The following is a 15,938-nucleotide window of genomic DNA, read 5'->3' as shown; positions in this document are numbered from 1 at the left end:
AATTCAACTCACCTGTGCCTAATGCCAATTCAACTCACCTGTGCCTAATGCCAATTCAACTCACCTGTGCCTAATGCCAATTCAACTCACCTGTGCCTAATGCCAATTCAACTCACCTGTGCCTAATGCCAATTCCTCTACCTTTGCTAATTCACCTACACCTCGGGGGTATATCACAAAGCAATGATTACGGAGTTAGCTGGATAAGTTCACCCTGACAAATGTGGAACATTGACCGAAGTAAAAACAGCTGTTCATACATGAAATTATCCCCCCCCCCCCCCCAGTGAAATGGGAACGGGAACCTTCGCAGTGAAGCCGTAGTCATCGATCTGGCACTGCCTGTACACGTCCACAGCAGCACGGGTACTCTTACACAGCTCCACACAGTCCAGCAGCAGGTCTGTAACACAAACAACACACACAGTCCAGCAGCAGGTCTGTAACACAAACAACACACACAGTCCAGCAGCAGGTCTGTAACACAAACAACACACACAGTCCAGCAGCAGGTCTGTAACACAAACAACACACACAGTCCAGCAGCAGGTCTGTAACACAAACAACACACACAGTCCAGCAGCAGGTCTGTAACACAAACAACACACACAGTCCAGCAGCAGGTCTGAAACACAAACAACACGCACAGTCCAGCACGAGGTCTGTAACACAAACACGCACAGTCCAGCACGAGGTCTGTAACACAAACACACACAGTCCAGCATGAAGTCTGACACACAAACAACAAGCACAGTTTGGGCTGGATTAAAAAATAAATAAAAAAACCCGCAAAATAATGTTTCAATTCCATCATCATCATCATCATCATCATCACCATCACCATCAACAGCCAATTCAGAACCCAGCAGGTCCACAGTTAAACCCTGTGGGCTGTGGACACGCAGACGGCGCTGGGAGGCGCAGTGCGGCGGTACCTGGGTGGCAGACGGTGACGGCCTGGCAGGCCAGCTGGTGGATGACAGCGGGCAGGTTCAGGCCCTCAGGGACGATCATGGGCACGTTCTCCTCCAGCATCTGGCACAGCTTCTGAGCGGCGTGGAAGAAGACCCGGCCCGTGCTGGTGTTGCAGTGGTGCTGGTACAGCTCGCTGTGCGGGGAGGCATCGTACTGCATTTACATTACAGTTAAGACGCTTGTAGTTAATTACGCTAAGCAGGGGCCAATCCCCCCCCGGAGGAATGTGGGGGTAAGGCCTTGCTCAAGGGCCTAAGAGCTGCACTGATCTTACTGTGGCTACACTCCCAGGTCCCCCATGCAGAACTGCGATCAGTGGGATATATCACAAAATAGAATTACTGAGAAAGGAGGATTAGGGTTAGGGTTAGGGTTAGGATTATTGGGTTAGCATGATAAATTAGCATGAGTAAAACCAGGAATGTTTCCAAAACTGGCACATGGACTGAGGTAGAAACGGCTGGTCTGGGATTTACGTGGTGAACATATGCAGCTGACGCAGCAATCCAGGTGAGTTTTAGGGGGTTTAAGGGATTTTTGGCGACATTATGAGAGTGGAAGCCAGTCAGGAGGGCCTCGCTTCTGCCGAGAGACCCCCCAGTCTCTAGAACCGCCAAATTTGAGCAAATCTCTGATCAACAGATCCCCCCCCCCCTCACCTGCAGATCTTCAGGGCCTTCTCCACCTAACCCCCCCTCCCCCCTCCCCCCTCACCTGCAGATCTTCAGGGCCTTCTCCACCTAACCCCCCCCCTCCCCCTCACCTGCAGATCTTCAGGGCCTTCTCCACCTTGCCCACCCCCAGGGCTCGGAGTGCCAGGTCGGCCCACAGCTGCTGCTCAGTGCGCTGGAGCTGGCGGGCCAGGCGGTGGAGGCCGGCCTCGGTGGAGATGGTCTTGATCTTGCCGTCGGCGTCGTTGGCCACCACCGGGGCGGCGGCGGCACTGGGCGGGCCCGGAGCGCCGCCCCGCGCGCGCGTGTTCTCGTACGCCGTGATGTGCTGCTCCTGGAACTGCGCCCGCAGGGTGGCGTCCGCGTAGTCCTCGGGCGTCAGGAAGATGTCGAAGTCCTCCTACGGGAGAGGGGGCCAATCGGAAAAACGGGAAACACCCCTGAATCCGACCGCCTTCGTAGCCCCCGCCCCAACATCAGCGCTCATCGCCAGGGTTACGATCAGTTCACTTTCAATTCTGACAATTTCAGGGAATTTAGTTCAAGAAACACAAAAGATGGCCATTCCTGTTCTATAAGGACTTTTCTAATTAATTAATTTAGTTCAAGCTCATTGTCTGAAGTGGCTCAGTTGAAACTCAACAGACCCAGTGTGCAATCCATTGCCCTCTTCACTGAGAAAATAAGACAATGATATACCGACTTGCTGATCACGATCATGATCATGTTTTCACCAACTTGGCTGGATTTTTCTCATCAAATTAATAATCAAATTATTAAATTTTGGGGCATGCAGATGGTCAAAAACAAGGCCAAAGACAATATTATATGAGGAGAAACAGAAAGTCAGGGGAGTAAACTCCACACACTGGAGGTCTGGACTCTCTGACCAAATCAGAAACCCCCTCAGGTTTCCTCAGCGTACCTGCAGGTGAGCGATCGCCTCAAACATCTTCAGGTTGTTTTCACACTCCAGGCTTTTAAAAGCATCATCTGCCCAAAAATAAATAAATGTAAAAAAAAAAATACATTCCATGACATTACATTAATGGCATTTGGCAGACGCTCTAATTCAGAGTGAAGTACAGTTGAGCAATGCAGGGTTACAGGCCTTGCTCAAGAGCCCAACGGCTGTGTGGATCTTATTGTGGCTACACCGGGGATCGAACCACCGACCTTGTGAGTGAGTCCCAGTCATGTACCTTAACCACTACGCTACAGGCCGCCCCTCGGATTACAATGTAATTACACTACAATACCCATAATCCAAAGCAATGTAATACAAGTAAAGATACAATAATAACACTCAAAATGACACCTACAATCTCTGCTAGCTGGAGTCTGGGGGCAGGGTCAGTACTATCAGCATACTGAAGATGGCGCTCACCTTTCTGGATCCTCTGCAGGAATTTCATCACCTCCACCATCACCTGAGCCACCAGCATCTGGTGCTGCTTATGCTGTCGGAACACACCAAACGTCAGCACCGTACACGCCAGTAACACGGTGATCATCATGAGCACAACTATTTAATACAATAATTCAAATCTAACCGTGTTTAAAAGTGTGTTTACAGGGCCAAATGAGAAAGGTTTTTGTTCATTGGACCTTGAATCAATCTGCAAATTCCTGCTAAGATCACAGAAAACATGGTGTCCCATGATGCACTTCACCTCCTCGGAGACATGAGCCTTGTCCTGCAGCTCCAGCCGAGCCCACGTGGCCAGCTTCTCGATCACCAGCTCAGCCTCCCCGAGAGACAGCTGCTTCAGGAGAATCACACCCGCTTCCCTCTGCAACGGCACACACACACACTGCTTACACACACCTCCCTCTGCAACGGCACACACACACACACACTGCTCACACACACCTCCCTCTGCAACGACACATACACACACACACTGCTCACACACACCTCCCTCTGCAACACACACACTGCTCACACACTGCTCACACACACCTCCCTCTGCAACAACACACACACTGCTCACACACACCTCCCTCTGCAACCACACACACACTGCTCACACACACCTCCCTCTTCAACCACACACACACTGCTCACACACACCTCCCTCTGCAACGACACACACACACACACACTGTTCACACACTGCTCACACACTGCTTAACCTCAATTACTTCAGTAAATATAGGATGAGATCTGAAAACTGCTTCTGCGAATTGCCTAAATGTATATTTTAATGAGACTGTATTGTACAGTGAAAATGTATGTATACAGCTCATCACTCAGTGAGTGATCTCCATGCACAATTACACTACAATACCCATAATCCAAAGCAATGGGAAGCAATGCCACATCACCCCCACCTCAACACTGATGCAGTCCATTTCTACGATGTCAAAAACTCCCCAGGTCATGTAAATGGAAATGATGCATAGACTGCATTTAAACAAAGTACTTTCCAATTAATGCTACACACACACACACACACGCACACACCAATGGTGAGTGGCTGCTACGTAAGGCACCAATCAGCTCGTCAGGAGCAATTGGGGGTTAGGTGCTTTGCTCAGGGACAGGGCGGGGGATCACACCGGCAGCCCTCCGACCGCCAGACGACCGCTCTCACCTCCTGAGCTGACGTCACGTACCTTGGCCTGCCCCAGCAGCTGGATGAAGTAGAGGAAGTGGATCTGGGCCGAGGGGAGCCTGTAGGCCTGGGCCAGCTTCAGGGCATCCTCCAGGGAGGATGGCAGGCTCTGTTTCAGGATGTACCTCACCAGGGTCTGCAGGGAGTGAGAGGGGAAATTCAGGCAGCATTTCACCCCAAATCACACCCCTGGGAAGGGGCTAGGGCTGGATTGTTCCCCCAATAATAATAATAATAATATTATTATTAAGCTGACGTTTCTCTAAAGCAACTTCCAGTTAAGCAGGGGCCAAACCCCAGGAGCAATGCGGGGTTAAGGGCTCAACAGCTGTGAGCATCTTGTCGTGTATACAAGGAGTAGCCTACATTACTGTCCATATGCAGGCTAAACTTTGCCTTTTGTATAAAAGAAATATAAAAATAAAATAAATGAATGAATGAATGAAGTTTGTGTGACCATTCCTCATTCTGAACAGTGTAATATGCAGCTGGCAGAGCCAAAATGGCGCCCACCATGATCTGGCAGTTGTTGGACAGATTGTAGTTGCGGATCCCGTAGCCCCTCAGAAGCTTCTTCATCTCCATGAGGCGGTAGCTCTCTCTCAGCAGCTCCTGCCTGGGGTGGGTTTAAACACATTTACTAAAGAGACAGTGAACCGTTTCAACAGAAATGGCCAATTCAATTTTTTGCAGTGTGTATGGTTGAGTGGATAAATGAACCAATACATTGGGCCACACCTATTACCAGTCTCATGCATCCCTTAATATTCCACAAAAGAAAACGTGACAGAGTAACGGCTGAATGTCCAGCAAAACTGCTGTAGGAGAGAGGGAGGAGAAGGATGGAGGGTGGAGTCAGGTGACGGGGGAGGAGAAGGATGGAGGGGAGAGTCAGGTGACAGGGGAGGTGGGAATATTGAGGGGGGAGTCAGGTGAGGGGGGAGGAGGGAATGTTGAGGGGGGAGTCAGGTGAGGGGGGAGGAGGGAATGTTGAGGGGGGAGTCAGGTGAGGAGGGGTGAGGAGGAGATCGTACTTTGGGTGCTCCTTCTCCAGGTGCTGCTGTACCAACTGCTCCACCACTTGGCTCCAGGGCACCACGGCTTTATACATGATCTCCAGCACGGCGTCCACCACCAGCTATGCAACAGGGACACAGCGGGTCAGAGTGGGGTCAGGGGTCACATGGGGTCAGGGAAGGGGCCGCCTCAGATGTGCATATGAAATACTCCATGCAGGTCGAATCCAAAAACCACTCCTGCAGAATCCCTGATCATTTCCACCAAAATACAGTCAGTGATGTCACAGAGGGCAGTCATCATACAGTCAGTGATGTCACAGATGGCAGTAGTCACACAGTCAGTGATGTCACAGAGGGCAGTAGTCATACAGTCAGCGATGTCACAGAGGGCAGTAGTCACAGGCAGTGATGTAATAGAGGGAAGTTGTCTTGTAAACTCACATCGGGGTCAGACATGCAGCCCAGCACTGCCACGGCTTTGCCTTCCCACTCTGTGAACAGAGAGGTGGTCTGGGAGCTGCAGCGATCCAGCAGGTCCTACAACACACACAAACACACACACACACACACACACACAAAGACAGACAGACACACAAGTCAACCCATTACAACAAACTTTTCAATGAACAATTGGACTTGTCAAAAGGTTCCCATAAAACACTCTCTAGATGCCCTGTTTGGATTTCAGTTTGAATGATACATAGTTATCTGACTGGAGCCCTGATAAATGAAACACAGACGCATTGCGTGCAGGATGAAGGCCTGAGGCGTATTCCTCACTCACCTTGATGTACTGCAGGAGCAGGTCATCCAGGGAGAGCTGGTGGGCCAGGGCGTAGGGCCGGACGCTGCTGTCTATCACCGAGGGAATGAGCTCCGGGGCCAGAACCTTATCCAGCATCAGCAGGGCGATGCTCCTGGTGTTCCCCTGCCAAAAGCCCACAGAATGAGAATGAGCTTCTGTCCAGGTGAGCGGAGAGGCGTCAGGGCCCCGGTGATGACCTCTGACCTTCTCAAAGTCGGACAGGGACAGCCTGTAGTTGTATTTCCTGTACAGGTCGAGCAGCTGCCGCAGACTGGCCACCAGAGCTCTGAGCTGCTCCACCTCTTCAGCCCCGAAGTCCTCCTGGTGGACAAAAAAGCAAAAAGGTGACATCCGGAGTGCCTTTTTTGTGGAAGAAAGATACTTGCTTTGATTCCAAACATACAAAGTTCAACAAATCCATAGTCTGTTTTAAATAATGAGCATTCAAAACAACAAAAATGCATTTTTTTGTAAGTCGTAGAGAGGTAAAGAGAGGTAAAGAGAGAGAGAGAGAGAGAGAGATTAATGTGTGTGTGTGTGTGTGTGTGTGGGTGTGTGTGAGAAAGCAGGGTTACCAGAGGCATCCAGAGCCAGAAGGAGGGCAAACCCAACTCAGCCAATTCCAGGCCATTCTGGGGCCAATCGCCCTGGAAACACAGAACCCGGCTGGCGTCAGTAAGGAACACACAGTTGACACAATCTGCACTGGCATTTTAAGAACCGAGACCAGTGCTGGCCCTTTAAGAACCGAGACCAGCACTCACCTTTTCTGTCAGCTGCAGATTCCTTGCCCTCTGCTCCAACCACCGTGCCAAGGCTTTCTGCAAATAATAATATTACAAATGAAAAATTAGGAACACAAATAAAACTTTATAATCAGTGTTCAGCACAGTGATGGGTGTGTCTGAGACAATATTACATTAATTCATTCATCCATTCATTATCCTAACCCGCTTATCCTGAACAGGGTCGCAGGGGGGCTGGAGCCTATCCCAGCATACATTTGGCGAAAGGCAGGAATACACCCTGGACAGGTCGCCAGTCCATCGCAGGGCACACAGACCATTCACTCACACACTCATACCTATAGGCAATTTAGACTCTCCAATCAGCCTAACCTGCATGCCTTTGGACTGTGGGAGGAAACCGGAGTACCCGGAGGAAACCCACGCAGACACGGGGAGAACATGCAAACTCCACACAGTGAGGCCCCGGCCGACCGGGATTCAAACCCAGGACCTCCTTGCTGTGAGGCGGCAGTGCTACCCACTGCACCATCTGTGCCGCCACAATATTACATGAAACCTCCAATTAAAAACAAGTCACCTGTCCCTTGGGTATCGTCCTCCTGACAAAGGGAACGATGACGCTTTTGAACCACAGACAGAGGTCTTTGGACGAAACGTTCTCAGGGATTGAGGAGAGCAGGGAGTCTAAAACTCTCTCATCAAATCGCTCCACAAACTCCCACTGCAGGATGAAAGCAGGTATGTTATTACAAGTATTTATTCATAAAATATATAAGAGTAGAGAACCCCCGGTAAGGGACCGTGAAGAGGTGGCAGCTGGGATACCTCGTGTCGGAGCCACAGGTGTTGAGCCCCTTTGAGATCTCCCTGCCTCAGGTGTGAGAGGATGTCCGCCATGTAGTCGCCACTGTTCAGGAACTTAATCCAGGAGGCTCCACTGGACAGTGCAGACACGATAGCGTTAGCGGTGGTTGAGTGAAGGGCGTTGGGACGGTGGAAAGCACCATATGAAAGCAAAGTTTTGAAATGTTAAACTGGGGATTGGTATAATACATTATTACATTATTGGCATTTGGCAGACACTCTCATCCAGAGCGACGTACAGTTGATTAGACAAAGCAGGAGACAGTCCTCTCCTGGAGCAATGCAGGGTTAAGGGCCTTGCTCAAGGGCCCAACAGCTGTGCGGATCTTATTGTGGCTACACCGGGATTAGAACAACCAACCTTGCATGTCCCAGTCATTTACCTTAACCACTACGCTACAGGCCGTATATTGGTTCAGGGTTAGCATAGTTAACTAGCATTCTTGCTTCAGCGATATACTGACGTTACATTTTGTGATGTGAGATACATATATTCGCTGGTGTGGGAATGCTGTTTGTGAGGTGTGGCGGTATCGCTCATATACGGCGATCAGGTGAACGCACTTGTTTTGGTGCAGATAAGCGGGTCTGTGAGGTGAGTGTAGCGGAACGTACCTGAACCTGTGGGGCCCGTTGAGCCCGCAGAAGGTGGCGAGTTTGGACAGCGCCTCCTGGATCTGGGAGGAGGGGTAGCGGGAGGCGGCGTGGTTCAGCATCTCCTCCGCGATGCTGAAGGTGGGCCACGGGGCCTGCATGCAGTACCGCACCACAAACTGCTCGTCCTGCAGACCGCAAACGCACTGCATTTATACAGCACTGTTCCACCGCAAGGTGCTTTTCAATTAATGCCTCGCACTCCCACACTCGCACACGCACAGACACACAGACACACAGAAAGGCAGCCAACCAACTCTAATCCTGTCCAGAGGAAGCCAACCCTTGTCCAAAGGAAGCTAATCCTGTCCAGAGGACAGCGAGAACTATTAATTATTGTACACGGTAAATGGTAAATGGTTGGCATTTATATAGCGCCTTTATCCAAAGCGCTGTACAATTGATGCTTCTCATTCACCCATTCATACACACACTCACACACCGACGGCGATTGGCTGCCATGCAAGGCGCCGACCAGCTCGTCAGGAGCATTTGGGGGTTGGGCGTCTTGCTCAGGGACACTTCGACACAGCCCGGGCGGGGGATCGAACCGGCAACCCTCCGACTGCCAGACGACTGCTCTTACTGCCTGAGCCATGTCGCCCCTACATCCTCTTACAAAACCCAATTTCTTTGTGATTCTGCTCATCCTGCCACCCACCCTCTATACATGCGGGCAGCACAGTGGCGGCATGGTGGTTCTGGGTTTGGGTCGCGCCCAGCCGAGATCCCCCCCGCATGTTGTTTCCATGTTCACCCCATGTTCGTGTGGGTTTCCTCCCCCACCCCAAGGTCTACAGGTGAACATGAGCCTCCTCGGCTAACTCTTGCACATACAGAAATTGTATTAATGTCCAGTGACCATGTCAATTAACTAATATATTAAATAAAATTAAATCCGGAAAAGCGAAGACGACAATTAAAGCTCACACAGACGTGTGTCGGAGAAGGACGTGAATATGCAGCCTGAGCAGACACCATATTGGCCAGAGGGGGGCGGTGATGTGCAAACAGCACAAAATCATCCAGACTATAATCCCTCCAATCCTGGGTGAAAAACAGACCAGATCAGGGGGCCCATCCCCACCCTGAAATACGATGAGTCACCTGGGGTTTATGGACCAGTTTAGACACGGATTAAGCCCAGTCTGAGACAAATCTTGATTTTGAACAGAGATTCTCCATACAAAACAAAACATACGAAAACAGGACTAATCTTAATCCGCGTCCGTGAAACCGGTCCTATATAGACAAATACATCCTTCCCAAAATGATTATAACCGTTGTACATAATAAAAAAATAAGACAAAAAGTGTGTCCAGTCACTTATTTTCCCGAACGTTTAGCAATGTGACTCACCATGATCTTGACCAGGTTAGTCTTGGCGTCCTCCACCACCTCAGACCAGATCGCTTCCCCACACCCCCCCACGGAGGCGGCGGCCAGCTTCTCCAACAAGAAGTCCAGCTTCACCTTGTGCACCAGCTGGGGCCCAGGGAGAGAGTCACACACAGGGCAAAACCGCACTGAATGCTGGGAGATGGTGTTCCTCAAGAAAAGGAACAGCCCGGTACAAACACAGTCTAGAACTGTGCTCTCCAACCCTGGTCCTGGAGAGCACCCTGTTGAGGCGCAGGTAACGAGGTGCGGTCAACTGCTCTAATTGATTAAGTGCAGAGTAACAACGAAAACCAGCAGACCCTGTGGCTCTCCAGGACCAGGGTTGGAGATCTATAAAGTCTCCTTGGTCTATAAAGTCTTGCTCATCCACAGGGACTCAAATCAGCCCAAGAGGCAGTTCAGCGGAAGGAATTTCCTTCAAAGAAGATATGAGACTATCCAGATTGCATATATATATATTAAGCCTATTCCTAGACTAAATTCCATTTTGAACAAAACTTGTTCTCGGAACGAAACTCCTTAGGACTAAGCATAGCCTGTGTCTGTGAAAATGGCCCGAAACGATATCAGCCAATGGGATCCCTTACCTCAACGTCAAGCCCAAACTGTTTGGCGAACGTTTCCGCTTCTTTAAATTTGTGTTTGTGGAGCAGGCGGCTGAGCCTAGGGGAGACATCCCAGAGATCAGCCAGAGCGAGAGCATCGCACCGGGGGAACACAGGGCTCAATTTAGGCATTTTAGCACTGGGGGGCTCATGGCCCTTTACCTGTTTTCTGGCAGAGCTTCTGTGAAACATCTCAAAACAATGGCAGACACCAGACCGTCAGAACTGTGGGGGGGGGGGGGAAGAAAGGTTACATGGTAAGCTTTGACCTTCATGACCTTGTGTTCTCATTTCCCACAGACCCTGATGAGACATTTTACCCCCTGTTTATGTCAGAAAAGATAACGCTGTGGTCCCAAGCTGAACGTACCTGTCTGGACTTTCCGAAATTCCTTCCAGCAAATAAATGGTGTCCTGAAATTCAGAAGGAAATCCATTGGATGAATTTGGATTTGGCAGGGAACTAGAACCGTATCCGAGCAACAACCTCTAGAAACCCCAATAATGAAATGTAAAGCAGCCCAATTTTCTATGTATAATCTGGGCACATGAACGAAACACTGCATCGGCATTGGCCTATACGCATGTAGGTTAAGACTTGGCTTAACCTACCAAAACCTTTCCCCTGGTGTCGCTTCTCATAACAGCCATAGGTGTGAGTCCAGGAGAATAGAATCGAATAAGTTTACTTTTACCCAGGGGGGTGTATCAGGAGAGTTAAGTGGAGTGTATCAGGAGAGTAGAGGGGGGGTAGGTGTAGGTGATTTACTCTACCATGCTGATGCCCGTCTGAACCAGGCAGGAGGCGGCGGAGACCTCCAGGGAATACAGCACCGTCATGGAGGAGACAGAGTACACCAGGAGACTCCGCATCTACAGTCCATACAGCACAGCACACACAGCACATACAGAGCACAGCACATACGACATACCCAGTACAAACAACACACCATCACACAGCACAGCACATAAAGCACAACACACACAGCACATACAGAGCACAGCACATCCAGCACACACAGCACAACACATACAGCATACACAGCACACCATCACACAACACACACAGCACATACAGAGCACAGCACATACAAAGCAGGGAAAAACAGAGATAGAATAACATATTAATCTGGGAAGCAGTCATAACAGACCTAGGCTTGAAACTAAGAGGTTGCAGGTTGAAATCCGAGGTGGGTTATGGTCATTGCACCCTTGAGCAAAGGTCCTGAACGGCTTCAGTTCAGTATCCAGGTGTGTAAACGGGTCGCATCAGCCTGCACAAACATGCAAGCTGTGTTTTTCCCAGAGTCCTCACCCGGATACCTGGAGGTGAGGGCAGCCTACCTGACTACTGTTCAGCATCGTCAGAGCAATGAGCTTCAGACTGGCGTCTTCTTGCCTAAAGGATTCAGAGACATGCCTGAGTTAACGCAGTGGGTTTATGGGAAATGAATGCTATTATACAACTGAACAACATCTGTGGAGAGGCTGAACACTTGCATGCTAGCAGACGCAGTCTCCCCCTCGGTGGTGAGCAGGAAGTCGTAGACGGAGAGATGAGACCAGTACGACACCATTACCAAGAAGTTGGCCTCCCAAATGCTCAAAACATTCTACAGGAAGGAACGCATGAATAATGGTCACACTTTCACTACTTAACCATTAAGTATTCTGCAATTCTGCGACCACACTCTTATTCTGCTGTGTAAAGGCGCATGACTCCCCGCACAACCACAGACCACTAAGACGGAAACACTATGGAGATGTCAATCAATTCATGAGTCTCACCTCTTCATCCAGAATATACATCAGGTTTTCCATCACTTGGACCTTTCTCACTCCTGGGAGAGAGACAGAAATACAGTGGTGACACAGATACACAATGATTGAGATCTGCCTGAAATGTCTTAGATAAAAAAAAAAATGTTTTAAGTATTATTTATTACTATTTTATATTGGGGCTGATAATGACAAGCTCCCACCCTACTTAGGAACCACACTGATTCTGAGGTGCGGACTGCAGCCCTGTTCCTGTGTGAACCCCACTGATTCTGAGGTGTGGACTGTTCAGCCACGGTTCTCCTCCGACACACGCAGTGTTGCCAGCTGCTCGTTTCACACTTTAGACTACAGCTGAGCTTGTAGGAGGACCTTTCATACGCAGCTTTAGCATGCATTGGCACCCAATTGACCAATGGGGGTCTCTGGATAGTAATGAGTGTGGAGGCCCTAACTGAAAGATCCCTCCCATACCCTCGGCGACGGAATTGCGAATAGCGCATCGTCCTGCAGATCTGCCAGCCAGACTCCGGCACTGGCACGATCTCACCGGTGGAGACTTGACAGAAATAACCTTAACCAGTTTTGCAGAAGGAGCGGTCATCGCAGTCACCTGGAATTAGCTTGTTGTCCAGGAGACTGCTGAGAGACATGGTTCTCTCTGCAGAGCTCATTCTCCACTGGGTCAGAGCGTTTTCCCCGCTGCCCTGTTAGAAAGAGACAAAACACCCAGACTCAGGCCCACAGACAGGCAAAGCAAAACCCCCGCACTCAAGCCTGTGATAAGGAAGAGAAGCCCCATAGGTATATATGAATCATATTATAAATATGAACATCAACACTGCATAAAACATTGTAACACTTCTGAGACACACACAACACACTAAGGTCACATATGCATTCAAAATATTTTTTACACATTAGATTGTACAAAATGTTGCAAAGTGCAAACACTCGTGCAGATCACTGGGAAAAGGATCAGCCCCAACAGCCATTCATAATGCCATGGAACAGGAATTTGTGATTCTTAATAAGACACCAGCCTGCTTTGATTGATGTTTATTTTGCATTCGGCTCAACAAGCAGACAACACAGCGGAAATTATACAACACATACAGTATGTGTTTTACTGATCATGGTAAAACCCTGATTGATAAGCCCCGCCTCACCCCGATCATGAGGAGGATCTCATTGGTCAGATCGGCAGTCACGGCGGACAGGCATTGGCTGTGCACCTCCGTGGTAGAGGAGAAGCCCATCTTCATGAGCGCCTGTAGCTGGGGAGAGTGAGAGGAGAACAGCGCTCACAACCAAACCTCCAAAGTCATATTTAATTTACCGTCTCACAGAATAATTTGACAAACTACATTTGTACATTTTGGAACATGGTCTTATGTTTGTATTCAATAACTGAGGGGAAATCAGACCTGTGTGAACTTTGGAACTTATTCTGATGAAGATAAGCAGAAGTGATTGGGCTTTCCACAGATTTTCTAATGTGGCATTTTAGCGCTCTACCTCACACCAGGAAGTGCTGAGGTAGAGGCAGAGGACTGAACTTGACCCTCTCAAAGAAGACACACAAGCCACTCATACACGGCATGAAATGAATTATTCTGCACAACGGAAAAAAGAGAATGTGCACGGCTCTACATACCTCTTTCAAGGCACCAATGTCCATTTTCTCAATGGCTGACAACATACAAGAGAAGCATCAAAAGAACAGGGTTTCAGTGCATTTGTATAATGTGATAATTGTTGCAAAATGAGTAATTTGGCAGGTTTCAGGGCACGTGCGTGAATAAAACTGTCTGTTTCTCTCTCAAACCTGCATGTGAATAAAACTGTCTGTCTCTCTCGAACCTGCGCGTGAATAAAACCGTCTCTCTCTCTCTCTCTCTCTCAAAGCTGTGTGAATAAAACCGTACCTCTCTCAATCTTCTCCAGCTGAAGGTTGGAAATGTGAAGGAACCCGCCTGAGACGATGAGGAACAGGTGGTACGACCCTGGGACCAAACACAAATGTAAATGTTGGTGAGCCATTAGTAAGCAGGAAGCAAGGTACGTTACATAGATCAAAAACACGTCAAAATTAACTTCGGTTTGGAGTTGTTGTCATGGTTCCTATTAAAGAACAGAATATCTGTTGAAAGCTGACTGATACAGAACCTCAAGATCGAAAAACTGTGGAGAAGTACAAGGCAACAACACAACCACAGACCAAACACACACGTAACATTGTAAAACGTTTGGCCTCGGACAGTCAGGACTCACCTGGGGCCACCTTGTCCTCCTGCATGACGAGGCTCCTGAAGGTCTTCTCATTATCGCACTGAGGCGTCTGCAGAACAGCCTGCCGAAAATGCAACAAGGCCGTCAAAGTGGAGCCACCAAACCCCCATTATTACAACCATTCAATCAAATGTTTATTCGCACAGAGATTTACACCGAGGCAAAGAGACTTTACAGGAAAACAGCAAATAGGAATACACAGTGACAAGAACAGGCCTTTCAGTCCATCGAGACTGGTCAGTTAGCCACTGGTTAGAATACAGCAGTGCATTACGTCGGAACAATACAATGGTCTCTGCCTCTACTACATGACTGGCATTACAGGACTTTATGCATACGCTTAGGAACTGCTATTAGTAAAAACCTGGTGGTAAGAAACAAATAAAAACACTGAGAAGCTCTGCAAGTGAATGGCAGATGGAGAAAGCACGACTCACTCTTGTAAACACCGTCTTCTTCTGTGGTACATAGATCAGGTGAAGGTTTCCGTTTCTCTCCCCGACCAGTAAAAACTGACCGTTCTGACACACGCCCACTGTGTCCACCAGAGTGCCTAGAGTCAAAACAAGCAGCCTGTCAGTCACCGGACACCATGCCGGTCAGAGTGAGTGTGGGCCGTGTTGATTTTATAATGTGCAATGAGTAGCTTTACATGCTGCACCCTATTCCTGCCTACCTTCCAGCCAAGTCTTCAGGACCACAATGGAAATACGTCATGTGACTTTATTGAAACATCCTGATAGAGCAACTGCTACATGCATATCTGTGTATTGTACATGATTTTATCAAACTCAATGAATCAATGAATCGAGTCTTACTGAAATGAAGCTGCAGTAGGACAGACTGGAAGTTCTGGTCAAAGAGGACCACGGTCATGTCGGCAACGACAATGCTGTGGTTCGAATTGCTTGAAGCGTACAGCATTGGGCTGTACAACATCTGCAGACATTAAACATCATTCAGCATCATTTAAAAACTTTAACTTATTTACTCTCAACGTCAAGGCTTGCTTAATTTACTTTGTGGATTAATTCAGTGCACTGCTATGCACTGGTGTTATACACTTCAGACATGAAAATATCGGTTTTATTTAACTATAAGCAGAGGTGTAAAGTCCAGGGGTCAGAAAATAAAAGTCCTGCCATGCGTTTCTTCCACCCATGAACTGCAACTGATTTCACAAATTAGTTCTACCTCCTGGCTGAAGAATTGTGCTAATTAGCAAATCCAGGTGATTGGAACAAAATATTGGGGAAGGGGACTTGTACTTGCATTGAATTTGGATTTCCCACCTCTGTCTACAAGAGGCCGGGAATTATATACATAAAGAAATATAAATATAGAAAATTGGTGGTTTTACAGATATGAAAACAATGAGTTAGCCAGCAAGCTGTTATTGTAAACAAACATAAATTGCTGATACGCTACATAATTAATTTGATACTTTATATTCTGCAATCCCACTGAATAAGAAGTACATAGTTAACTTTAATTGTTAATTCAGAT

At 48.4% G+C, this 15,938-nt stretch overlaps 1 protein-coding gene across 1 annotated transcript in view; it reads right to left on the bottom strand.

The window, feature by feature from the left end:
• Window positions 1–15,938, bottom strand: part of kntc1 (kinetochore associated 1) — a 35,522-nt gene that overhangs the window by 19,421 nt on the left and 163 nt on the right. Inside the window, exons 2-33 of the mRNA XM_061260069.1 lie at window positions 15,251–15,371; window positions 14,870–14,985; window positions 14,415–14,493; window positions 14,069–14,146; window positions 13,798–13,832; window positions 13,310–13,417; window positions 12,754–12,847; window positions 12,150–12,202; window positions 11,862–11,974; window positions 11,706–11,760; window positions 11,136–11,234; window positions 10,732–10,775; window positions 10,524–10,586; window positions 10,344–10,419; window positions 9,715–9,840; window positions 8,317–8,483; window positions 7,663–7,774; window positions 7,415–7,558; window positions 6,853–6,909; window positions 6,664–6,735; window positions 6,293–6,409; window positions 6,068–6,211; window positions 5,725–5,820; window positions 5,299–5,402; window positions 4,778–4,880; window positions 4,266–4,400; window positions 3,320–3,439; window positions 3,034–3,106; window positions 2,572–2,639; window positions 1,739–2,046; window positions 936–1,108; window positions 306–403 (exon numbers count right to left, since the gene is read on the bottom strand). Coding sequence (XP_061116053.1) covers window positions 306–403; window positions 936–1,108; window positions 1,739–2,046; window positions 2,572–2,639; window positions 3,034–3,106; window positions 3,320–3,439; window positions 4,266–4,400; window positions 4,778–4,880; window positions 5,299–5,402; window positions 5,725–5,820; window positions 6,068–6,211; window positions 6,293–6,409; window positions 6,664–6,735; window positions 6,853–6,909; window positions 7,415–7,558; window positions 7,663–7,774; window positions 8,317–8,483; window positions 9,715–9,840; window positions 10,344–10,419; window positions 10,524–10,586; window positions 10,732–10,775; window positions 11,136–11,234; window positions 11,706–11,760; window positions 11,862–11,974; window positions 12,150–12,202; window positions 12,754–12,847; window positions 13,310–13,417; window positions 13,798–13,832; window positions 14,069–14,146; window positions 14,415–14,493; window positions 14,870–14,985; window positions 15,251–15,371 — 3,351 coding nt within the window. The remainder of the gene's footprint in view (window positions 1–305; window positions 404–935; window positions 1,109–1,738; window positions 2,047–2,571; window positions 2,640–3,033; window positions 3,107–3,319; window positions 3,440–4,265; window positions 4,401–4,777; window positions 4,881–5,298; window positions 5,403–5,724; window positions 5,821–6,067; window positions 6,212–6,292; window positions 6,410–6,663; window positions 6,736–6,852; window positions 6,910–7,414; window positions 7,559–7,662; window positions 7,775–8,316; window positions 8,484–9,714; window positions 9,841–10,343; window positions 10,420–10,523; window positions 10,587–10,731; window positions 10,776–11,135; window positions 11,235–11,705; window positions 11,761–11,861; window positions 11,975–12,149; window positions 12,203–12,753; window positions 12,848–13,309; window positions 13,418–13,797; window positions 13,833–14,068; window positions 14,147–14,414; window positions 14,494–14,869; window positions 14,986–15,250; window positions 15,372–15,938) is intronic.

The sequence above is a fragment of the Conger conger genome, chromosome 11 (assembly GCF_963514075.1).
Source record: "Conger conger chromosome 11, fConCon1.1, whole genome shotgun sequence".
NCBI lineage: Eukaryota > Metazoa > Chordata > Actinopteri > Anguilliformes > Congridae > Conger > Conger conger.
The sequence above is the reverse complement of the archived record's forward strand: the minus strand, read 5'-3'. Positions and strand labels throughout refer to the sequence as shown.